Here is a 25,770-nt window from a genome sequence, read left to right as displayed (position 1 = left end):
AGGTGTCCTGGGAAAGGACAGGGAGGTGGTAAGGAGGCATGGCCTTCTGCTGGTAGAAATGGGGGACTTCATTGTCAGTGTTTTCTCTAGGCCTTATTGTTGATCTGGCTGGAAAAGTGCAGAAAGTTTTTTCTATTACTAGAAAGTTTCATCTGGAAAAGTCTGGTAACAAATATTAATATTTTTCCATTTTTTTAAGTTGGAAGATTGACATTTAAAATTTTGTTTTTATTTAAAAATCCTGAGAAAAACATTTGTGAACATTATTTTAAAAATAGAGCCAACATTGATGTAATGTTAAAACAACTTAAAATCTAGCTGTTCAATAGTCAAGTCTTTATATAAGGCAGCTATTCAAAAACAACATTTGGCATTCATCTATTGGTCTTGTTCATACATGGGGCAATGTTCAAATATTTCATGTGCTGTGTTTCCTGAAGCTTTTCTCTTCATGAAATAACACTATTACTCTAATTGCTGAAATAACAGTACTTTCCTGTTTAAATAGGCCAGTGTCCAAGAAGTCAAATGCAAAACAAGGGCACTGATGGTGATTTATTAAGACTAAATTAGTAGTTACATTTTGTTTTCAAAATAAGTTTTCTGGAGTGGATTTATTCCCAGAAAAAGAATTGAAATTTCCCAGAATAGTAGTAGTAAACAGTATGTGTACTTTTGTTTATAAAAATCTAGTCTCAAAGACTGTTCCTGAAAAAGCTTATTGAATGGTGACTTTATACCTAAATGGGAAATATCATTAACAGCTATAACTGGTTATATACAAACCACAGATAATCTTATACACATGGTACTTTAAAGCTTGGGAACAATAGAAACTATGAAAAAGTTTCACAAGTTTTACTTGAAAGGAAATGCCTGAGGTTTTAGCTGTGGTCATGTAAATAAAACCTAAAACCTTACCTATATGTGAATGCACCTAAAGAAAACTGTTAACCATAAAATCCTGTGAATTTAGAATATTTATGTATGCACAATTCTCTTGGTTGTAATCAATATACATATAGTATTCAATTTTTCATTGAAGTTTCAATTAAGTTTTATTTATAGACTTTTCTAACTCAGCAATCAATATAGTTGTCATGTTTAATGCTCATAAAATATTCCATTGTATTGATATATGATTGCTTCCTTCTCAGTTTTCCAATTATTGAGAATTTTGCCCCTTGTTCACTGATGATTAAAATTTCTTTGTATGAAAATGACTTTATTTTCAATTAATATCTTGAAATATTAGGTCATAAAATAAAATGAGACTTATGATTTTTATTACCAAATTGATATTCAGAAAGACTACTAATTTATTACAATGCCAGTTGTGCTATATGAATGTTTTCTTAAAGCTTTTCCAACACTAGAATTAATACTTTCAATTTTATTTCTCAGTTAACACTGGCGAGGTATTAATTCTTAGTTTTTATTTACATTAAAACTTATTAGTTAGGTTGAACCTTTTGCCAAACGTCTATTATTTGTGTTTCCTTTGTATTCCACTGTCCGTGGATTCTCTTTGTCTGTTCAAGACTGGACATCACTTTCATGCATTTGTATTCATTTTCTGTATATTCTGAAAATGAAGCTCCCATAGGACACATTTGTTGCAGATTTCCCCTGATTCTTTTTTTTAAGCTTAGCTTTCCTACTATGTAAGTTATATGTATATACTCAAATTCCTCAGTCTCTTCAATAATTGCATATGTCTACTCTTTCACTTTCTTTTGGATTTTTTTATAGTTAAAAATGGCCTCTTTATCTCATCTAAGTTGTGTGGAGTCCCATTTCTGTAGAACAATTGCTTGCTTTCTGAGTAGCACTTATTAAGTAATGGCTGTTCCCCCATTTTATTCATCAGGTTTGCTATGAAACTTATTATATGTATATAACTTTATTTCTGGCATTTCCATTGTGTTTCATTGACTTGTCTTTCTAGTTTAAACTCTCTACGATTTGTACATATGCTTCAGTATGTTTCAAACTCTGGTAGACTAAGTCACCTACCATCTCCCAGTTCTTTTTAAAGTAAGCAAGGAAATTGATGAAGAAGAAATACCAAATATTTGTCAATATCACATGAAAAAATGTATACATTTAGTACCTTTTCTATCAGTTCTTTTGCTATGTCATTTGTTTGTGTCTCATAAGTTAGAGGACATTCTTCAATCACAAGCCTTGGGCGTCTTTGTCCACTGGGTGCTGCTGAGTGCTTCGGGCTGAAACAGAGAATATGTTCATCGTTGGAAGCCAATTGTTGACTTTCAGCTAATATGCTCATGTGAAAGTGAGGGAGCAACCCACCCAAGATAAGGTCTAGGCAGTAATTTCTTTCTTTTGGTTATTTCAAGCCTAATTGTTGTCTTCATAAGTAAAAATACCAGAAAAACACAATAACTTCTATTAATTTAAATGTCCTTAATTTCCGATAATATGAAAGAATAATTTCATGTCCGTTGTTCTAATAAAGGCTGTGAGAAATGACTTTACATCACTGTTATACCTCATTGTTGTACAAAAGCACAGGCAAAAAATCTTATTTAAATGCAGAGAAATACTGTCCTGTTTTTTCCCTTTTTCTTCTTTTCTGATCTTTACCCCTTGCTTATTCTTAGCCTTGTCAGGGCACTGTTAAGTTTATTTGCAGTAATGCTAAAAGAGAAAAAAGAATTTATACATAGTTTATAAAATTTGTCATTAGGACATAAGTATTGCTACTGTGTGATAAAATGGCATGTTTATTTAGTAATGCTTGAACTAGTAAGTATCTGGTGAGGCTCCCCATCTTGGTGAAAGCAGAAGCCTGGACACACCCGCTCAGGCACGTGTGAGCAGACAATTACTCAGCAGCCGACAGTGTCCCTTCAGAGCACACCTGGAATGTTTAGAAGCTCCCTCATTTTTTCCTATTTCCTGTCTTCTTTCTTCCTCTTATCTCATTTTTCCTTCTCTGCTTAGCTCTTTCATAGTTACAGTTGATGATAAGTCCATCACTCTAAAGATAAAACACAATTTTTTCTCTGGTCTTTGAGATGGTTTTGATAGAGTTTAAGAATTGTGTAAAAAATTTAATGTGCTCATCAAGGACATTGGTCTGGTTATTTTCATTCTTCAATGGAAGGTGCAACATTATTTTGAAAACCGTCAAACTTACAAGCTAAGCTGGCAAAGATCCTTGCAGGATTGTTTGGGAAAGCAGCTACTAAGAAAAGTTTAAAAAATGAACCAAAGTCAATTGGTTTTTACATCCTATTTTTGGGAAAAAGCTGATAAGAGGTCTATCCAATCTGTGAGAACTTGGCATGAAAGCCTTTCTGCTGTGAAAGTTTTAGAAGATAGAGACAGTTTCTGTTGCCACTACTATTAAAATAATATAGGACTCTTAAAAAAAATGCCCAGGGAAGGTGTACTTTATTGGTCCAGTCAGCTTTTGGCCCAGTGATAAGACTTGTAGCAAATTGCTATTCCCTCATCTGCTGAAGTTGCTGTAGAAGCTTCTGGAGTCTATTTTCCTTTCCCTTTGTTTACTTCCATCTTACTACCTGGGTGGCTGCAAGGGGCAAAAATCAATGAGGAATTTTGAGAAAGGCAGTTCAACTGCTGGAAAATGTGCCTTAAGCCCAAATGCCTAATAATCTCTGATTCCCCATCATTTTGCTCAAATTTTCTTTTCTTTTAGCCAAAGATAACTGTCACTTTCAACAGCCTCCTTAGTAGGACTTTTCTTGAGTGCCAGGCTTACCTTACTTTCAAGCGCGACAGCACTGCCCTGTATAAATAACTTGCAGGCAGGGGTTTTCGCTGCCCTGCAGATTGTATGACAGGATGAATAGCTCCAATACTATATCCTTTAAGGTAGTAGTCTTCCACATTTGTTACTATATCTAGAATTGAATTTATTTTGATGACTTCTGGGTTTGGAGATGCTGAAACAATAAATGCAAAGGGCAATGTGTACATTCATAATATTGAAGTATACATTATTTCTATGTGTGATAAAGCTAATGGATAAGAAGCATACCCATATAATTTACTCTCAAAGTTACAGTAGCATATATTATATATTTTCTAAATCAATTTCAGAAAAAAAGCAAAAGTAACCTTATGAGCTGGTAGATATGTAGTATTACCATATGTCTTAAAGTAGAAATATAATGACTTACATACTTCTTTTCAATTTAGGATTTCATTTGAGTGACTATACTTGCATTAATAGACACTGCAGACATACACAAGAGAAACAATACTAAGTTGAAGAGCCAATTGTCTTTATGATTCTGAGCAAGATGAAATGTATAATTTCTTAAGAATAAGTTTCACACACATCTAAGATTAAAAATAGGAGAAATGGCATTTGTTAAGTAAGAATTGTCAAGTGCTTTCTTATTTCCAGTTACATTTCAAAAGCACCATGGTTTAAGTTTTTCTGAGAAACTGAAAATACGATTCCTTGTGGCACTTATAAAAGTGCTTGAGTAAAGGAATTGAAAAAGACATCCAGATATTCTTTTTAATAAGTAAAAATTCTAAGTGTAGAGGAAATATTTTAAAATCTAAATGCAAAATTGATATGCAACCACACCATCCCTTGAAGCAGGGCAAATCTATAGAAACTATAAAATAGTACAATCCATATAGTTTTAGTAAAAGGAAAGGACATGTTGTTTGGGAAAATGTCCTTAATGTTCCAGCAGTATTAATTTTAAAAACAAATTAATTTTATGTAACAATATTTCTCATTCTCTGGAAAACAATCAAGAATTAATGTCTGGAAATAGAACTGCAATTTGATTATCCCTTGATTAACAAAACACATGCATTAACTCCAGCATGGGCAGTGCTGGCTGCTGGATTCTGTCAGCATGGTCAGTGGCGTCCAGTGAGGAACTGCTGTTAATTGTCTGAACGCAGACAGGAGGTTAAGAAGCAGACAAGGAAGAAGGGTCAGAGGAAATCCCCACCTCCTCCTGCATTAGTATCCACGTGATGGAACAGAAATCCACCAGCAGTGGGTGTTTACGCCAACTTCTCAAATGAAAATAAAGCACTTGGTAGAAAAGTTATATACACCGGGATAATCCATTTCCTCAAATTTTCATCCTCTGGATTTCAACTAATCTCATCACATATACTTTCTTCATCATTATGAAAGGAATAAAAATAAAGAGAATGATCCTGGACTTTGAAGAAACAGCTGGGTTTCATTATAAAAGGGCTCAGTTCTGCCTGGTTAGGTGGCAATCACACCATGATTCATTTAATTTTACTTTTTTTAGTATTTTAACTACCAACCCTGATTTATAAACAAAGGAGTCTATTTTATAGAATAAACTCTTCAGACTAAGGAATGAAACATAACCTAAACTTACTTTTAGAACTATATACTGACTCTAGAAATTTTTTTTTTTAATTTCTGTCTTTTAACAGATGTCATTGCTTATTGTAGAAAATGGAACTACTTTCGCATAATACAAGGGAATCTCTGTAGTCTGCCCTCTGCCTACTTACTCAGACTTCACTCTTGTCACCCTTCTCCTGTATGTCTTGCTTCAGAAGGCCTGAAGAACTGGAGCTCCTAAACCTGGCACACTGCTTCATGCCACCAGGCCTTCATTTCCCTTCCTGTTCCCTGAGCCTGAGTTGATTGTACTTCCTCTGTGCTGGGCATTCTACAAGGTCCCTTATCAGATGGTATTATAGTTACTTGTTCATACACTTGTCTCTGCTGTTAGACTGAGAATTCTTTTAAGGGCAAGGAATCTATCTCTATTTTCTTTCTAGCATTTTTCTTAGGTCATTATGTTAAGTCGGAAACACGGTTCATAAGTGGAATTAAAAGGTGAAATTATTGCATAAAGGGGGGAAAACTATCACAGTTAGCTAGTGGAAATAAAAAAGTTAAGTTAGTAAGTTAAGAAACAATCATACTGGTTATCTAGACCTTAAGGGAGAGACACAACAGGGAAAGAACATAGAAGCACTGTTGTGGAATTGTTGCTCTTTTGATCATATAAGTGAGGGGAATCAGGAACCTAGCGAGAATCCAACCCCGTAGAGTTAAAGGTCTTACTCACTTTGTAAGGCTCTAGCTTCAGACCCACTTTATGTTCCTTAAGTTAATAATATTACAGTGAGAAAAAAACACTTAAAAACAAGGTAAAAAGTAATGAGAAGTGGAGCTACATTGGGTGTAATTAACTCAATGTTGGAATGAAATCCGGAAACTTGGGAGAGGACTGTGTCACACACAAAGAATGAGCTTGCTGGCTTGGACAAGGTTCTGGATCCTGCTGGCCTTGCTTCTCTCATACTATTTTACATTCCTATCTATCGTGCACAAGCGTTCCGGTTTCCCTACATTCTTGTCAACACTTGTTTTCTATTTTTTTGATAGTAGCCATCCTAGTGGGTGTGAAGTGATATTTCATTGTGGTTTGATTTGCATTTCTCTAATGATTAGTGATGATGAGCATCTTTTCCTATGGTTGTTGGCCATTTGTATATCATTTTTGGAGAAATGTACATTCAAGCCCTTTGCCCATTAAAAAAATTTTTTTTTGTCATTGTGGAGTTGTAGAAGTACTGTATTTATTCTGGGTATTGTGTTTTCTCCCATTCCATAGAATTGACTTTCTTCTCTGTTCATTGTGTCCTTTGATGTACAGAATTTCTTACATTTGATGTAGTCCCATTTATCTGTTTTTGCTTTTGTTGCCTATGCTTTTGGTGTTTTAATCAGAAATCTTTGCCAAATCAAATGTCATAAAGCTTTCCCCCCTCGGTTTCCTTCCAGGATTTTTCTAGTTTTAGGTTGTATGTGTAGGTCAAAGATTTTTAAAGAGTATAGTGGCATCTGGTTTATTGGTTTAAAAATGTGTGCTATGCCTTCTTCCTCAAAAGTCATGCCAGAAAAATAAGGAACTTCAACACTTTCCCAGTAGTTTTATACAATTTTCTTAGCAAGGCAGATTGCAAAATAAAAACTTAAAAATTCATGAAGATTAAGGAACTTTAAAGCTTACTGAAAAAAATACTATTTACTTGACAAAAATGAAACAAAAAAAGATTGTAGCTGGTAACTGAAAAAAAATATGAGTGGAGATGAGCATTTCATTTTTGCGAAAGTTTGCCTTTGTAAAATGTAATACAAATTACGATTAGCAGACATAATTAGAGGGTGGGGGGCACGGGGAGGTTTGTACAACAGAGAAGACAAGTAGTGATTCTAAAGCATCTTATTACGCTGATGGACAGTGACTCTAATGGGGTTTGTGGGGGGAACTTGGTGATGGCGGGAGTCTAGTAAACATAATGTTGCTCATATAATTGCAGATTAATGATACCAAAGAAAAGAAAATATGTAATACAAGAATATGGGATATGCCTTGGCTTGGAAATCTTTCCTGGCATTTTAACCTCTACTGTAGGTCAGGTGATAACTACAGTGGGTTTCACTTCCTGTGGGAAGATGGTTGTTTTTGCACAGGCCATGACTAGTTAACCAAGAGGGCTTGAGGTTTCAGTCAACAAATCGCTCAAGGATTACTTGTGGGAAAAGTATGAGTCCTGGTTGTTGACTGAAATCTTTCCATTAGTGACATCTGGCAATATCAAAAAGCTCCAGTCTCAAACTTGCAGACTGTCTATCAGGGCCTGGAAGAAAACTCCAGGACTCTTTTAAGAAATGTGGCATTGCCCATACTCTTGACTGCCCAGAGGAGAAAATTATGTGGAAAAATGGGGATATGAGAGTTCTGAGTCTGAAAGTGATTCAGAAGAATCAGATCCCGAGTGTGAAGAAGTTTTAGGACTATCTTTATTTTACTTAATTTTCTGTTTTTATGTATGTAGGAGAGATATAGAAGGAAAACTTTATTTTTAAAATGTCAAAAAGAGCTTTTGCTATTGGTAAAAATAAAACTACTAAATGATAAGAAAAGAGTAAGTCATAGCTTAACTGGTATCTTTTTCTTTTTTAGTGGTACATAAAGTAATGATATTTTACAATCAATGGTGTTTAGGGTCAGTGAAACGTGGTCAGTTACATAGCAAAGAAGCAGTTGCAAATACACTGGCTAAGAGAATGAATATTTAAAGAAGTCTTGGTTCAGTGATATAAATGTCCCAAAGTTAAAAACAATCTAATGGGATAAATTCTTAGTTCTTTCCTTAAGTTCAAAACACAGAATTAGAGAAAAAAAATTTCATTTTTTGGGAGGTGGGATGGGGAAACCCTGGAGGCTTTAGTTGACCACAAACTAATTATGAATTAGCAGTTACTCTAACGTGATCGTGGGCCATCTGAAAGAAGACTGTTTCCATAGCAAGGGGGCTGAGTGAATTTTGTGCTGAGAGGACCATCATTGGCACATTTCCTGCTTAATTTTTGTCTCTTTCACATTCATCACTATCTAAATAATACTAGTACATTCACCTAATTATCTTGTTTAATGTCTGCCTCCTTCATCAGAATGAAAGCTCTTTGAAGGCAAGGATATTCATATTTTGTTCACTGCTGCATCTCTACACATAGTACAGTACCTACCACATCAATACTCAGTTCTGTTGAATGAATAAGTAGATTGTGTTCAGTTTAAGGGCCAAATTAGAGACAGACAGCTTCAAGCTGGAGTATGTTCAAAAGAAAGTGTTCAGGATAGTGAGGGGGCATCTGAAGATGCCTGACAGGTGTTCTTCAATTATGTGCCAAATAAGTGAGGAACAAGATGCCATCTGGATGTATTCAAAGGGCTGTCACACAGAACAATCTGGCAGGTGTGACACTGACTGAGCAATGGAGGAGTTAGGTACACAGACTACAGGTGTCAGCGCAGAATAGGACTCTGACCTGCTCAGTTCTTTAAATATATGTATGGCAAAGAAATATGGCAAAAAATTAGAGGTGAGAGAGATTTTTGTTCTACTTAACCAGAAAGTAGAGTGTCAGCCATCTCAAAAATATAGTACTCAAACAACCACCCAGCTTACAAAAAAAATTCTCACAAAACCCATTCACTTTTCCTATAAGAAAGGCATGGAGCCACCCTCAGCTCCCCTCTCTACCATGTGCACATTGGACTGGGGTGGTATATCCCAAACTTAAGTCTCTGAGCACTCTTTCTCAATTTTTGTCATGTCTGACTAATACCTGTACTTCCATGTCCTTAAGTTTTTCTTTTAACGTTCATTTTGAGCTTAAATTTACTTCAAAAATAATTTATATCTCTCATATAACCATAAAACAGAATCACTTACTGTAAGTAGAAGGTTGTCATACAAATAAATAAAATGAAATGAAAACACATATTTAATTCTAACTATATACTGTTATCTGTCAAGGTCTCTGAACCACAGCTCTGCTCTTTCTTTGTTGAAAAGGAAAATTAGCCATTTAGACAGGTGTTAGAGACATATTAACTCCAAACTGATTGGAAGGCTGGAAAACAATTGAAAAGGGCACAACTTTCTCTCTATGAGATTCATTGTTATTTACTTCTGTGCATGCAACCTAAAAACATCTCATGTCCAGTGCCAAGTCATGTGATGGAGGCTTGGAGACCCACTGGATTAAAAGTACCAAGAACTTCAGAGTAGAAAGGGGTGATACCAGATGACACCAGAAAGAATAAAATGAATTCTAAAATTATGTAACAATTATAAAAACTTCAGTTTGGGATAATTTAAAGGGCTTTCCTTGCTTTGTTGTTCCAAATTGACAATGATAATGAAATCATTCCCTTTGTTCTATTGTTTCTGAACACATTAGTCTAAGGCAGAGTTATATAACACACTAAAAAAAATCCCATGAAGATAGCTAAAACATAAAAACATTGGTTTCTGTTCAGGTAGAGAATGTATGTATTTCTGAGGAATACCTGGTTCTCTGTTGATGTCAGGAAATTTTATGTCAGTGGAATAACTCCAGTTTTTCTGGTTTGCTTCACAACCTCTTGCACCCTCAGTTTAGTAAGGTTATTGTCTCAAGTCCAGTGTGAAAGAAATGTTAGTGCATGAAAAACACACACAAACACACAGGAGTTTCAGAAGAAATCACAAACTGAGAAATCAAGAAAGATTACAAAGGAAGAAAAAAATTATACATCAAGGCTAATAAATTTATCTAACATAAATTTATGTAAAGATCATATTCAGGTTGGGCTCAGTGCTTTACACTAATTACACAACTGTCACATGTTCTTCAGTCTGGAGGTCTGTATCTTTTGATACACTCAGCATAGACATGACAATTATGGTAAATGCATAAAAAGTAACTATTAAAGGATCTGCTGAATGAAAAACTGGATGTAACATTAACATATTCAAATTAACAGAGCTCCAGGGTGCTCACGAAGCAGTGGTTTAGAAAATAAGACTCCAAGACCAGACTGCCTGGATGCAAATCCCAGCTCGGCAACTTACGAGCCCCGCAAGGTACTTTGCATGCACGTGACTCAGTTTTCTTATCAGCGAAGTTGAGAATAATAGAATCTACCCTATAAGGTTGTTAAAAGGATTAAATAAGTTAATATTTGTTCTAGGAAAGTATCAGGCATGTGGTATATGTTGTACAACTGTTGGTTGGTTTGTTAAAAATGTTCCTTCTCTGGAAGGAGAGGCAGAGCACTATTTGTTCTAAGAGCATTGGGTTCTGGAAGCAAATAACCTGGGTTTATTTACTTTTTTGTATTTATTCTGAAAACTTTTTTTATTTTTTTGATACTATTTTCATTGAGGTATAGTTGATATACAATATTGGTTTCAAGTGTACAATGTATTGATTTAGTAGTTATCTATATTATTAAATGCTCAACCCAACAAGTGTAGTTACTCTCTATCAATATAAAAAGATGTTATGGAACTATTGACTATATTCTCTATGCTGTACTGTCATCCCTGTGACTACTTTATATTACAATTGAGATTTTGTCCCCTTCACTTATTTCATCCACCCATCCCAACCCCTCCCCAAATGGTAACCACCAGTTACCTCTGTGTCTGTGAGTTTGTTGCTGTTTTTGTTCACTTTGTTTTGTTTTGTTTTTGGATTTCACATATAAGTAAAAACATATGGAATTTGTCTTTCTATGCCTGGCTTATTTCACTTAGCATGATACCCTCTAGGTCCATCCATGTTGTTGAAATGGCAGGTTTTCTTTCTTTTTTTTATGGCTGAATAATATTCCATTGTGTATAGGTGCCACCTCTTCTTTATCCATTCATCTACTGATGGACACTTTGGTTGCCTCATATCTTGGCTATTGTAAATAACGTGGCAATAAACATAGGGGTGCATATATCTTTTCAAATCAGAGATTTTGTTTTCTTCATGTAAATTCATAGGAGTGGAATCACTGGGTCATATGGCATTCCTATTTTTAGTTTTTTTGAGGAAACTCCATACTGTTTTCTATAGTGGCTGCACCAACTTACATTCCCGCCAACAGTGTAGGTAGGAGGATTCCCTTTTCTCCACAGTCTTGCCAACATTTGTTTTTCCTTGTCTTTTGGATAGTGGCCATTCTGACTGGTGTGACATGATATCTCGTTGTGGTTTTGATTTGCATTTCCCTAATGATTAGTGATGTGGAGCATCTTTTCACCTGTCTATTGGCCTTCTTTGGAGAAATGTCTCTTCAGGTCCTCTGCCCATTTTTAAATTGGGTTATTTATTTATTTTTTGGTATTGAGTCATATGAGTTCTTTGTATATTTTGGATGTTAATGCCTTATAAGATATATCATTTTCAAATACATTTTTCCACACTGTAGGTTGCCTTTTGTTTTGCTGATGGTTCCCTTTGCTGTATAGAAGTTTTTAGTTTGATATAATCCCACTCTTTTATTTTTATTTTTGTTTTCCTTGCCTAGGAAGACATATCAGAAAAAATTACTCATGCTTTGTTCAAGAGATTTTTGCCTACATTTTCTTATAAGAGTTTTATGGTTTCATATCTTACATTTAGGTGTTTAATCTATTTAGAGTTTACTTTTGTACATGGTGTTAGAGAGTAATTCAGTTTCATTCTCTTGAATGTAACTCTCCAGTTTTCCCAACACTATGTATTGAAGAGACTATCTTTTCTCCATTATATATTCATGGCTTCTTTGTTATGTATTAGTTGACCATATATGTGTGGGTTTATTTCTGGGCTCTCTATTCTGTTCCATTGATCTATGGGTCTGTTCTTGTGCCAATACCGTGCTGTTTTGATTACTATAGTTTTGTAGTATACTTGAAGTCAGGGAGTGTGTTACCCTCAGCTCTGTTCTTCTCTCTCAAGATTGCTTTGGCTACTTGGGGTCTTTTATGGTTCCATATACATTTTAGGATTCTTTGTTGTAGTTCATTGAAAAATGCTACTGGTATTTTGATAGGGATTGCACGGAATCTGTAGCTTGCTTTGGATAGGATGGGCATTTTGACAACATTAATTCTTTGTGCAAGCATAGAATAACTTTCTATTTATTTTGTTTTCTTCAATTTCTTTCATTAATGTTTTATAGGTTTCAGACTACAGGACTTTCACTTCCTTTTCTATTTCTAGGTATTTTATTCTTTTTGATGCAATTGTAAATGGGATCATTTTTCTGATTTTTCAGCTAGTTCATTGGTAGGATATAGGAATGCAACAGATTTCTGTGTATTAATTTCATATCCTGCAACTTTGCTGAACTCAGTTATTAGTTCTAATAGTTTTTTTGTGCAGTGTTTAGGGTTTTCTGTATATAATATTGTGTCATCTGCAAATAATGATAGTTTTACTTCTTCCTTAACCATTTGGATGCTTTTTATTTTTGTTCTTTGTCTGTTTGCTGTGGCAAGGACTTCCAGTATTGTGCTGAATAAAAGTGGTGAGAGTAGGCATCCTTGTCTTGTTACTCATCTTAGAGGAAAAGCTTTCAGCTTTTCACCATTATGATATTAGCTCTGGGTTTGTCATATTTGATCTTTGTTATGTTTAGGTATGTTCTCTCTATACCAATTTCTTGAGAGTTTTTATCATGAATGGATGTTGAATTTTGTCAAATGCTTTTTCAGCATCTATTGAGATGATCATATGTTTTTTATCCTTCCTTTTATTAATTGATTTACAAATATCATAACATCTTTGCATCCCTGGAATAAATCCCACTTTGTCATGATGGATGATCCTTTTGATGTATTTTTGAATTTGGATTGTTAATATGTTGTTGAGACTTTTTGCATTTATGTTCATTGGGGATATTGGTCTGTAGTTTCTTTTTTTTTTTTGTAGTATCTTTTCCTGGTTTTGGTATTAGAGTGATGCTGGCCTTATAGAATGAGTTTGGAAGTATTCCCTCCTCTTTTATTTTTTGGAATACTTTAAGAAGGATGGTTATCAGCTCATTTTTAAATGTTTGGTAGAATTCAACTGTGAAACCATCTGGTACTGGCCTTAGTTTCCTGGGAGTTTTTTGATTACTAATTCAATTTCATTATTGGTAATCAGTTTGTTCAGATTTTCTGTTTTTTCCCAAGCCAGTCTTGGAAGAGTATACATTTCTAGGAATTTTTCCATTTCTTCTAGGTTGTCCAACTTACTGGCATATTTTTCATAGAATTCTCTGATAATTCTTTGAATTTTTGTGGTGTCTCTTATAATTCTTTGAATTTTCTCCTTTTCTCTTTCTGATTTTGTTTATTTTTGTCCTCTTTCCTTTTTTCTTGATAAGTCTGAGTAGGGGTTTGTCTATTTTATTTATCTTCTTGAAGATATAGCTCTGGGTTTCATTGTTTTCTTTTCTATTGCTTTCTTATTCTCTGTTTTACTTATTTCACTTCTGATCTTTATTGTGTTCCTCCATCTACTAACTTCAGGATTTTTTGTTCTTTTTCTAGTTCCTTTACTTGTGAGGTTATATTGCTTATTTGGGATTGTTCTTGCTTCTTGAGGTAGGCCTATATTGTTCTGTACTATACTCTTAGAACTGCTTTTGCTGCATCCCACATATTTTGAACCATGTGTTTCTGTTTTCATTTGTCTCCATGTATTGTTTGATTTTTTCTTTGATTTGTTCATTGATCCATTGATTATTTAGACGCAAGTTGTTTAGCCTCCATGTGTTGTGTATTTTTTTGGTTTTCTTCATATAATTAATTTCTAGTTTCATACTGATGTGGTTTGAAATGATGTTTTATACAATTTCAATCTTTTTAAATTTATTGAGTCTCTTTGTGTAGCCTAGTATGTGATCTATTCTGGAGAACGTTGTATGTGCACTTGAGAAAAATGTGTATTCTGCTGCTTTTGGGTGGAATGTTCTACATCTATCTGTTAAGTCTATCTGGTCTAATATGTTGTTCAACCCCACTGTTTCCTTATTCATTTTTCATTTGGATGATCTATCCACTGATGTAAGTGGGATGTTCAAATCCCCTAATTGACGCCTTCAGTCCATTTACATTTAAGGTAGTTATTGATAGGTATGTACTTAGTGCTATTTTATTAATTGTTCTCTGGTTGTTTTTGTAGTTCCTCTTTTATACTCTTGTTATTTGATTTTATTTTAGTGTTATGACTACATTTCTTTAAAAAATATTTTGTGTAGCTATTATTGGCTTTAGGCTTGTGGTTACCATAAGGCTCATAATCTCTTAAATATACAATAGTCTATATTTAATTTGGTGGTCACTTGATTTTGAACACATTCCAAAAATACTAAATTTTTATTCTTCCTCCTCCTCCACATTTTATGTATAAGATGTCATAATCTACATCTGTGTATCCCTTGATTAATTTTGTGTATAGTTGAGTTTACTATTTTTGTGTTTGAACTTCATACTTGTTTTGTGAGTAATTGGTCTACTACTTTACTGTAGGTTTATTTTCACTTATTTAGACTTAAGAACATTTCCATCTAAAGAAGTCTCTTGAACATATAAGACTGTTTTAGTGGTGGTGAATTCATTAACTTTCATTTATCTGGGAAGTTTTTAATCTCTCTTTCAATTCTGAATGATAACTTTGCTGGGTAGAGAATTATTGGTTGTAGTTTCTTCCCTTTCAATACTTTGAATATTTCATGCCACTCCTTTGTGGCCTGTAAAGTTTCTGCTGAGAAATCTGTTGACAGACTTACGGAGTTTTCCATAAAGGTAACTGTCTGCCTCTCTCTTGCTGCTTTTAAGATTTTCTCTTTCTCTTTAATCTTTGCCATTTTAATTACTATGCATCTTAGTTGCCTTTCTAGGGTTCATCTTGTTAGGGGCACTCTGCTTCCAGGACCTGGATATCTATTTCCTTTCCCAGATTAGAGAAGTTTCAACAATACAAATAGCCTGTGTTTAAATACTGGTTATACCATTTACTAGATCTGAAACAAGTTACTTTGCCTCTTTGAGACAGGGATAAACAGTAGTATTCATAGGGTTGTTTTAATGGTAACTGTAACACATGAGTCCAGTGCCTGGCACAAATATCAGGGATGTGTCTGTCTGTTGGTGATCCAGTTTGGAAAAAATACTTTCAAATGAAGTTGTCCTCAGAGATAAGTCACTGTTGGTTTAACAAATATCCAGAAGGAAGATCATTGTAGAGACTTGAATTTATTCCAAAAACATGGCCTGGCTCCCAACCTGCAGAGCTCTAGATTAGAGGTCCCTGACTCACACTGTAGATCAAGTGCCCTCATCTCATATTCCAGATTAGGGTCCCTAACTGGAGTCCAAGACTCAGGTGCCCAAATGTACAGGCTGATAAAACAAATAAAAGAACTGTGCTGGAGGAGGTGATGCAGGCTGCAGAATACTCAAAACATCATTCACTCTATTAGCAAACTGTCCCTGTCCCACATGGGACTTGCTTTAACCATGCCAGCATCATTCAAGAATGGTAAACCAGGAGCAAGCAGAAGAAAAACAAATCTGGGAATTTTGTTGAGAATGTCCCTTCATGTAATTCTCTCAATTTTTAATGTTTTAAACTGTGTTGAAAAGAGACTAGAAGCCTGATTCTTCTCAGAGATGTGAGAAAGAGGCAGGCTGAGCACACAGAGTGAGGTGAGCAAATATGAGTGTTCAACAGAGTGAATAAAGGTGTCTCAATGACAGGCTCATTGTTTGAGGCCTACTTGTTAGTTTGATGTCCTCCACCTGGGCAGCAATATCAGAGGCTCTATTACTTTTTAAACACAGGAAAATAAGGAGGAGGTAGTTGTTGTTTGGTTAGAATTTGAACAGCATAGGTGGTTGGCAGCAGCTGTGAGACATCTTTTTCTTCTTAGACATCTTTCTCTTTCTCCCCAACCACCATCAGTTCTTTCTTGGCTTCTTAGGAGAATGAAAAAATGGTGTTGCTTATGGCATTAATGGGTGTGGTCAGTTGCTGTTCAGTTGATGCTACATAATTTGTAAAAGTTTCCTTATACCTTAGAAGGCTACTGTGAAAAACTAATGAAAAAAGAATTTTATAACTGCTGTGAAAACTATACAAATGCAAAGTGGATTTTTATGGTTAAAATAGAAACCTGCTAAGGAATAAGCAGCATTTCATCATTTATCCTCATAGCTCTAAAGTAAAATATCAACATATTTTTTTAGGCTTCTTTGCTTTAAAGCTTCACAGACAGAGATCAAACTTTAAAAATAGAAGAAGTCATATTTGCACCCCTATGTTTATCGCAGCACTATTTACAATAGCCAAGAAATGGAAGCAACCTAAGTGTCCATGAGTAGATGAATGGATAAAGAAGATGTGGTACATATACACAATGGAATATTATTCAGCCATAAGAAGAAAACAAATCCTACCATTTGCAACAACATGGATGGAGCTAGAGGGTATTATGCTCAGTGAAATAAGCCAGGCAGAGAAAGACAAATACCAAATGATTTCACTCATTTGTGGAGTATAAGAACAAAGAAAAACTGAAGGAGCAAAACAGCAGCAGACTCACAGAACTCAAGAATGGATTAACAGTTACTAAAGGGAAAGAGACTGGGGAGGATGGGTGGGAAGGGAGGGAAAAGGGGAAAAGGGGGGGAGGAAAAGGGGCACTATGATTAGCATGTATAATGTGGGGGGGCATGAGGAGGGCTGTACAACACAGAGAAGACAAGTAGTGATTCTACAACATCTTACTATGCTGATGGACAGTAACTGTAATGGAGATTGTGGGGGGGACTTGGTGAAGGGGGAGTGTAGTAAACATAATGTTCCTCATGTAATTGTAGATTAGTGATAACAAAATAAAAACAAATAAATAAATAAATAAAAAGAGGTGGTACATATACAATGGAATATTATTTAGCCATAAGAAGAAAACAAATCCTACCATTTGCAACAACATGGATGGAGCTAGAGGGCATTATGCTCAGTGAAATAAGCCAGGTGGAGAAAGACAAGCACCAAATGATTTCACTCATCTGTGGAGTATAAGAACAAAGGAAAAACTGAAGGAACAAAACAGCAGCAGAATCACAGAAGCCAAGAAAGGACTAACAGTTACCAAAGGGAAAGGGACTGGGGAGGATGAGTGGGAAGGGAGGGATAAGGGGGAATAAGGGACATTACGATTAGCACACATAATTTAGCGGGGGGCACGGGGAAGGCAGTATAACACAGAGAAGACAAGTAATGATTCTATAGCATCTTACTACGCTGATGGACAGTGACTGTAATGGGGTATGTGGGGGGGATTTGATAATACAGGGAGTCTAGTAACCATCATGTTGTTCAAGTACTTGTCCATTAATGATATCAAAATTAAAAAATAAAAATAAATAAAAATAGAAGAAGTCACATTTCAGTTTAAATTTAAGAACTTGTTCAATGCCAAAAACTTTGCTTCTACATATGATGCAACTCTATGAAAATAGTTCAGAACATACATGTGTTCTTTCCACATTTATGGAAAGAACTTTCCAATTTACTTCTGATGAGCAGTATGTATTTGTGAAATATTTACAAAAAATTGCTTCTTCAGATAAAAATATGTGCAAACTCTGGCAAGTAATTTTACCATATTTTCAAAAGGGAGTGACTGTTAGTCTCATATTAACATCTTGCCATTACAGTAAAAAATAATAAGTAACCTATACCAGGTGCATATCTGGCATACCAGGTGCCAGATACTACGTGAAGTACTATATATGCCTGATCTTAGTTAGTCCTTGTAAAAACTCCATAAGATAGATATCATTACTCTGATAAAGAATATCGGATCAGGAAACTCAGGAAGAGGGCGATTTGGTAACTTGCCCAAATTGCTAGTAAGTACGTGGTAAGGCTGTGATTGAACCAGACTGAATGACTCCAGAGACAGTACACCCTAGTGCCTACAGGAAAGTAACCTTCACTGATTTGGATCATGTTAGTTCAGAATTTATGAAAATTCAGACATGAGGTAGGCTAATGGCTTTGGACTACAATAAATTGTTAAACAATTAGGTGTATGGATATTAAAAAGAATATCTGATTTATTCTACTTATAAAATGTTTTAAATTATTAAAAATTTAAACTTTTATATAACCAAACATCCAAGTTATGTAATGTCTTATGTTTTCAATGAAAGCTATCATCTTTGTAGTGGCTCATTAATGTAGTTAATTGAAGTAATATAACTGGTTTTTAAGTCCACTAGAACTATGTAGTTCCTTATTACAGGCAGCTATGTGAAAGATCAAATTATGACCATTTCAAAGTCACTGCTGCCTCCTCCATGTGCTATGCTCCACTCATTCTGTTTTATTCCTGCTTGCCAGACAAACCATAAAATTTTCTCTCATTTCTGAGTCTGGACATCTTGTCTTTCATACTTTTTTGACTTACCCTCCCTCTCCCCAGTGCTCCTACTCTGTCTTTTCTTAAGCCTTTCTAAAAATTTTGGGTGAGGGTAGAAATGGAACATACCAAAAAAAAAGTGCACAAAGCATACTTAAAACTCTCCACACTTGGGTAACAACCATGCGTTCAAAAATCAGAAAATTGGGGTACTCCAGAGTTTTCCATTTCACCTTTTCCAGTCACAATCCCCTTCTCACCCTCTGTACTGTGTGACTTCTATGGTTGCCACTTCCTTGCTCTTCTGGTTTACTATCTAAGAATGCAGCTTTAAAGGTTATAGTTCAGTTTTGCCATTTTCTGAGCTTTATGTAGATGGAACCATACAGCATGTACTTTTGTATCTGTCTTGTGAGGTTCATCTTGTGTTGTTGTAGTTTGTTCATTTTCACTGTAGTGTAGCAGAGGTTGGCAAAGTACTACCCTGTTCTGGCTTGTTCTGTTACATACAGTATGTTGGCACTACAGAGGCTGAGCCGAGTAGTTGTGACAGGGGATCTAATGGCTCATAAAGCCTAGAATTTATTTACTATCTGGCCCTTTACACAAAAAGTTTGCTGACTTCTGCAATATAGTGTTCCATTGTGTGCATATTACCACAAAGTATTCTCCAGTCTCTTCTTTTTGGATTTCTGAGTTGTTCACCCTTTTGAGTTATTACAAATAATACATCTATGAACAATCTTGTATGTGCCTCATGGTGCACATGTGAATACATTTCTGTTGGGTGTATCTTCAGCTAACTAGATAATGTCAAAGCATTTTTTTTCAAAATGGTTGCACCTATTTACCAACACTTGGTATTCAGTCTTTTTAAATTTTAGCCATTCTGGATGATTGGTAGTGGCATCTCATTATGGTTTTGACATGCATTTTCCTGATTACTAATGAGGTTGAGCACAATTTCATTATAGGCCGTTGACTATTTGTAGTTTCCATTTTATGAACTGCCTGTCCAAGATCCTTGTCCATTTTCTTATTGGGTTGTTTGTCTTTTCCTTGTTGATTTTCAGTTATATTTTAAATATTCTGGATACAGCCCTTTATCTAAGTCCCATTAATTCTTCAGATCTCAGATGAGGTGGCATTTCTTGTAAGGAGGCTTCCTGGCTCATTTTTCTGCTTCTATAACCCTCACACTTCTGGCATAGACTGTATCACAGTGTACAGCATACACATTGTACTGAATGCTTATTTATCACTGTCCCTCTGTCAGTTGCTCACTGGGATGCAAATTCACAGAAGGCAGAGACAAGGCTTATTTACCTTTGATTAGTAGTTCTTTGCTTGGTAGGTACTTAGTAAGTAAGTGTTAGTTCAAAGAAGTATAAGAAATATATGTAGGAAAGTATATAAGATATAAAAAATATATGTAGGAAAAAATCATAATATAGGTTGCTGAAAGAAATGTATATCTATTTTCTCCCAACATCAATATTTATTTAACTGGGTCAACTGTATGCTGTTATTGGAGATTCCCTCCTCCTCCAATTCAGAATGGGATCTTTTTCCTCCCACAAAAATCTGAATTTGTGAGGTCTTATTATTTTTCTAAACAAAAATATCTCACCATTTCAAACATAATGGAACTCCTTATAGTTTTTCACCTGGTGGAATTTGGGCTCAGCACTATGGCAAGGATTATGTTGATGATTGAGTAAATTTAGTCATTTTTGTCATTAATTTCTTTTTATGTACCACTTTACACTTGAAAAGCTTTTGACTGCTTGCAGAAATGCCAAAGAACTTTTTAGATTCAGACAAATATAGAAAATTAGATTGAACCATGCTTTCTCCCTCCCTCCTTCCCTTCCTTCCCTCATTTCTTATATTCATCCTTTGTTGGTTTTTTAGTGCAGTCTCTTCAGGGCTGCATTTTCGTTTTTCTTGAAAGTTCTTTTGTAAAATTATGATGACTTCTCGCTTTTTGAAACCCTCCCTTCCCTTGTGTTCTCTGGTGCTGTATCATCCTGTTGTCTTTGTTCTGTCATTTTTGTTGAGTTGTCCTCAATATGCCCAAATATGTCTGACAACTCAATCCAAGACATGTATGCTCTGTCCATATTCTCTTTCTTTAAGACTTTATCTATTTTGATTCCTCCAGGAAATCATCACCTTCAGCCGTGCATCTATAGCTGTCTCTACTAGGATGTTCCACTGCCATCTCAAAGGCAAAATGCCTATGATGGAATTTGTCTTTTACTGCACACTGACTCCCTTAGGGACGCCCCTCCTACTGTAAAAGGCATCATTATTTCCACATTTATTAAGGCCCAGAATCAGCAAGGCATCCTGGATTCCTCATTCTTCCTATCCCTTCCTATCCAGCCAGCCACAGGCTGAGTAAGTTCCTCCTTCATGATGTCTGCTAAACTTAGCCCTTGCACTCTGTCCTGGTTGCTGCCCCACACATGCAGGCCCTCATCATCATAAGCCCTGGCCACTACAAGCAGTAGTCTAACTTTTTTCCTCACTTCCATCTCTCCTCACTGCAATCTGACAATCTTCTAAAGACACTTCTCTGTACCATTCACTCTTGTTTAAGAGCCTTTATAGCTATTTATTCCCCACAGAACCAAAAAATCGCTCCTTAGCCAAGTCAGAACATTCCATACTCCATTTATTTCCAACCTTATTTTCTGCATCTCTCCTACAAAGCCTCCACAGCTCACCGCTCTGTTAAATAGCCCTCTGGTGTGCCTCAACCTGTTAATCTTTTTCTCATTACCTAAGCCCTACTTTTTCTTTAGGTTCAGTTAAAGTACTAATTTGAATTCCAAATGATCCTGTTTGAAATCGATTTTTCCTTTTTCTGACACCTCATGTATCTAGTATTGTAATTTTTTACTCATTAACTCAGCTCAACTTACTGGCCGTTGGTCATGTGCCAAACACTGTGCCAAATACAGGGGATACAAAGGTGGATAAGACATAGTTCATGATTTTGTCCAGGTTGGCCAATTAGAATATAAAATACTTGAGGGTAGAAATTATGTTTTATTCTTCTTTGTATTTCCAGTACTTAGCATCTTCTGCAGAATATATATATGTATTTATTGCTGTTACCAGTGACAATAAAAGACAATGAGCATTTATCATTGATCAGCAAAATTTTACTCAATATATTTTACTTAATTCTACTAGATATTCAAGTAAGAAAGCTATCATCCAACCTTCTGTTGGACTTTTTTGTATTGTAGAAACTCTTTTTAATCATAAAGATTAAATGCTCTAAATATCCTCAAAGCTATCATTATGCAGATTGTTTTCTGGGATTGTATAAGGAGGTTAACTAACCCTTTTAGATCATTTGCAGAGTGACTTTATTCACTAAGACATTCTGTAACACTCTCATATATACACTCACACATGCTCTCATAAACATGCTTACATAGATTACTATACAGTAATCCGAAAATTTATCACAAAAATTGTACTGAAATTTCACTAATGCAGTGGGTAGACCTGGTATAAAACAAGGAGGGATAATAATAATTAACTTTTATTAAGTGCTTACTAAGGGCCAGGTACCTTTTTAAGTAGACTATTTTATATTAGCTCTTTTAATCCTTAAAAACACCTCTGTTATGTAAGCACCATCAGAACCCCCATTTTACAGATGAGGAAACTGAGGTAAAGCAAGGTTTACAGACTTGCAACAGTTAGTGAGGGAAAGAGCCTAGTTTTGGAACCCAGGAACTTTGATTCCAGAGCCTTATGTCCTTAATGACTAGGCTATTATTCCTCCCATAGAGATGTAAGTAATGGCTCACATTCCCCTATCCTCCAACAAAGAAAGGGTGGGGAGGCAGAGAGAGAGACTGGGAATGGAACTGAATGGAAAATAAATAAGTCATTCAGGATAATTATAGCCACCCTGACACAGGGCACTGGAAATTTCAAAGGATCTCCTCCCCTTGCCCCACTGGGTCCTTATTCTCTGTCCCATGTCCTCTGGAGAAACAGAGGAAAAGAAGGTAGGAGACAGGTTCATCATGAGGACACACGGCTGTCACTAGACCATTTTATTCCTTGAATGGTTTATGGAGGTCTCTGAGAGGCAGGAGGTGCCACTATTCAGTACTCCGACAGCAGTGCTAAAAGGAAGGCTGGCATGTTTTGACAGCCCAACCCCCTCCCTTGACTCACTTCTCTAGAAACCGAGTGGCAGGTGGAGGTCAGAGACAATGTAAGGGAGGAAGGTGGTTGTAGAGTTGGAACTGGACTGATAGAGTCTTGGTTTCTGAGACAAAGGCAAAAACAAAACACAACCAAAAACCATGTGGAAGAATTGGAGGGGCACCAGGAAACTAGGCGCCTGGACCAAATAGGAACCAGGTGCAACTATAAAACATGTGCCTGTGTTCTGTGTTCACATTTGCAGGCGATACCCATCTGCACTCTATTAGCTCTTCCTCACACCCACAGTGGAAGGTAGAAATTATACTCCTTTTGACACTAGCAAAACCAAAATGACTTCTGAAGAAAGCTATATACATCCTTCTGATTCCAGAATGACTGCATTTATACAGATTTGTTTCAGATTGTTAACATTGTTGGAAGGAAATAAATCAGAAAACAATATCAAGTTATTTTAAGCCCTATGATCCTTTGGTGGATTGTGCAGCAAATCTTAAAGTGCAGATCAAAGTGGCTCTGGCCTAAAGTTTATGAGTAGACAAGTTTTTAAGGTAAAGGAGAGGGTTTTTATGTCCTGTGGATTTACAGAGACTAGTCCTAGACTATAACTGGCATGGACAATCGCTGGAGAAAACAGCACCACAAATACCTCCTCAAATGACGGTTTTGAAGAAGTACAGAAAAAATTCACAAGACTGGTTACTTCTCTGATTATCACCATTATCTTTAGCCACTTTTAACTTTCATAATTAAAAAGAAAATTAGGAATATTAACATTTTTCCTTTGGAAGACTTAGCCTTTGATAAATGGAAATGTGAACATGTTAAAAGTAGACGACAATTTTGTTTATGTCTCTGGGAGGGAGTTTGCTTGCTGGCAGCTCAATTTTTGACAAAGAAAAATGGGCTGCTCTTGCTTCTCACACAAAGATGCAGTGTTAACAGAGCAAGCCCCCAAACTGGAGATTTTGTGTGTAAGCTGAAAAGAAGTTAAGACAATATATAACATGATAATTTACTTATTATAACATTTCTATTAGCTGATAAAATGTGTGGCTTACTAGAAATAAAAGTACAACTTTGTAATAAGAAAATACTGATATCTGGAAATTCTAACAGCAAGCAAGACACTGTAAATTTCATTTTTAGTAACCCATAGTTAAAGATATAGTTCTGTTTTATAAAAACTCAGTTTTATCCATGCAGTTGCACAGTACTTTAAATTTTATGAAAGAAGTGAGGCAAAGTGTTTGTGAAGTCGAACTGCCTCTGTTTCTTCTACAGAGCTGCCATCTGGGCTTGTTTATTTGTGTTTCCAACTTTCTGCAACAGGGAGTTTCTCTGTTAGGGACTGGGCACTGAGCAAAGGAAATGTCTTACAGAAGACTATCTTTTTTCTTCTTCCTGTTTTACTGTATTTTCAAACTTCAAGTTTAGTTTGGTCAAAAATGTCAAATGACTAGCATAGTCATAAAATTTAATCATAGTTGGAAACATCAGAATTGTCTTAGCAAACACTCTTCCACATGATGCAAGTATTATTTCTACATGCTATCTTCTCGTGCCTTTCAGATCTTTTTTCAAAACACAAACTGTCATCTGGCCATAGTTATTTGGTCTGGGAGTCAAACGTTTTTCATGTATCCTTCTGCGAATAAGCATTTGATTTAAAAATGAAGAATTTCAAAGAAGTTCTTCTAATTTTGCAAAGGACATATGAACCATGTTACCAAAACCGAAGGAAACAAAACAAAAATCTTTCATGGTATAATTAAGAAACAAAGCATCATTGTTAGACTGATTACACAATCTGATTGTGAAGAACAGTTTAAAAACTCACAGACTACCAGTTAAAAAAACTAGTAGTCCCTTATCTTTGAAACATTTCATTTAACAAGTAAAAAGAAGCAAAAAGTACCTTGTAAAGTAAAATCCAGCAGTACATATTCGTAAGCAAATTCTGTCTTTGTTTCCACTTGCGGTCTCTTCAGGGTAGAAAATATTTTTCCAGGGCTGCTATCATCAGGGTCTTCTAGCTTTCTAAGTCCGCACCCCATGGCAAAGTCTGTAAGGAATTAAATTGCAGGATAGGGGAGGGAGAGCAGCAAATTCTGTTGTTTAAGCTGCAAAAGGAAAGTTACAGACTTAACTACTTTGATTTTCTCAGCTAAGCCATAGATACTCAAAAAGAAAACATTTGAGTCCAAAGAAAGGACCTGAAGACTTTTTCTATCCATTTTTCTGTAAAGTTGAGCCCATGGTGATAAAGCTCCAGCTCCAGGAGGCTGGGCTTGGTCTTACGGGAAACAGGCAAGCTGCTACAACTCAGCGGAGGATTTCCACGCCACGTCGATTTACAGCCAGCCCCCTACTAGAGTTCTGTCGCTCAGAGCACCAGCAGTGCTTTGTCTGTCCCAGTTGGCTGGATGATAAAAGACGTGTCCAAAAACGGAAATAAAAGGCAAAGGGCAACTCGGATGGAATTATCTACCAGTAGAGGATGTATTCAGACATAGTGGCATGCGATTTCTTTTCTGTTTTCTCCTTTCCCTCTTCCCGTTGCTCACCGCCTCTTTTATCCCTGCTACTACCAAGAAAGCAAAAGGAGAGGGGTGGGTGGGGAGGTAGGGGGGGAAGGAATGAAAAACATGGATTCTCATGTCAACATGATTGGAAGCAAAAATCACTACCAGAGAGGAAGTCAGCTTTATGAAGAAACAATTTCTGGAGTCTAAAGGGAGAAAAGTGGAGTATTTTTAAAAAGCACACACTTTAGTCTGCAGGTAGCCTTTTTGCGGATTTCTTTCCACATGAAGGT

At 35.8% G+C, this 25,770-nt stretch overlaps 1 protein-coding gene across 1 annotated transcript in view; it reads right to left on the bottom strand.

Annotated features, from left to right (window-relative positions):
• The window catches only part of RFTN2 (raftlin family member 2), a 69,133-nt gene extending 43,620 nt beyond the window's left edge, over positions 1 to 25,513 (bottom strand). The window contains exons 1-3 of the mRNA XM_036900527.2: positions 24,871 to 25,513; positions 3,752 to 3,935; positions 2,114 to 2,228 (exon numbers count right to left, since the gene is read on the bottom strand). Coding sequence (XP_036756422.2) covers positions 2,114 to 2,228; positions 3,752 to 3,935; positions 24,871 to 25,009 — 438 coding nt within the window. The 5' untranslated portion in view covers positions 25,010 to 25,513. The remainder of the gene's footprint in view (positions 1 to 2,113; positions 2,229 to 3,751; positions 3,936 to 24,870) is intronic.
• Between the last annotated feature and the right edge of the window lie 257 nt (positions 25,514 to 25,770).

This window comes from Manis pentadactyla, chromosome 6, assembly GCF_030020395.1.
Source record: "Manis pentadactyla isolate mManPen7 chromosome 6, mManPen7.hap1, whole genome shotgun sequence".
Classification (NCBI taxonomy): Eukaryota; Metazoa; Chordata; class Mammalia; order Pholidota; family Manidae; genus Manis; species Manis pentadactyla.
Note: the sequence above shows the minus strand (reverse complement) of the source record. Positions and strands in the feature narration are given on the sequence as shown.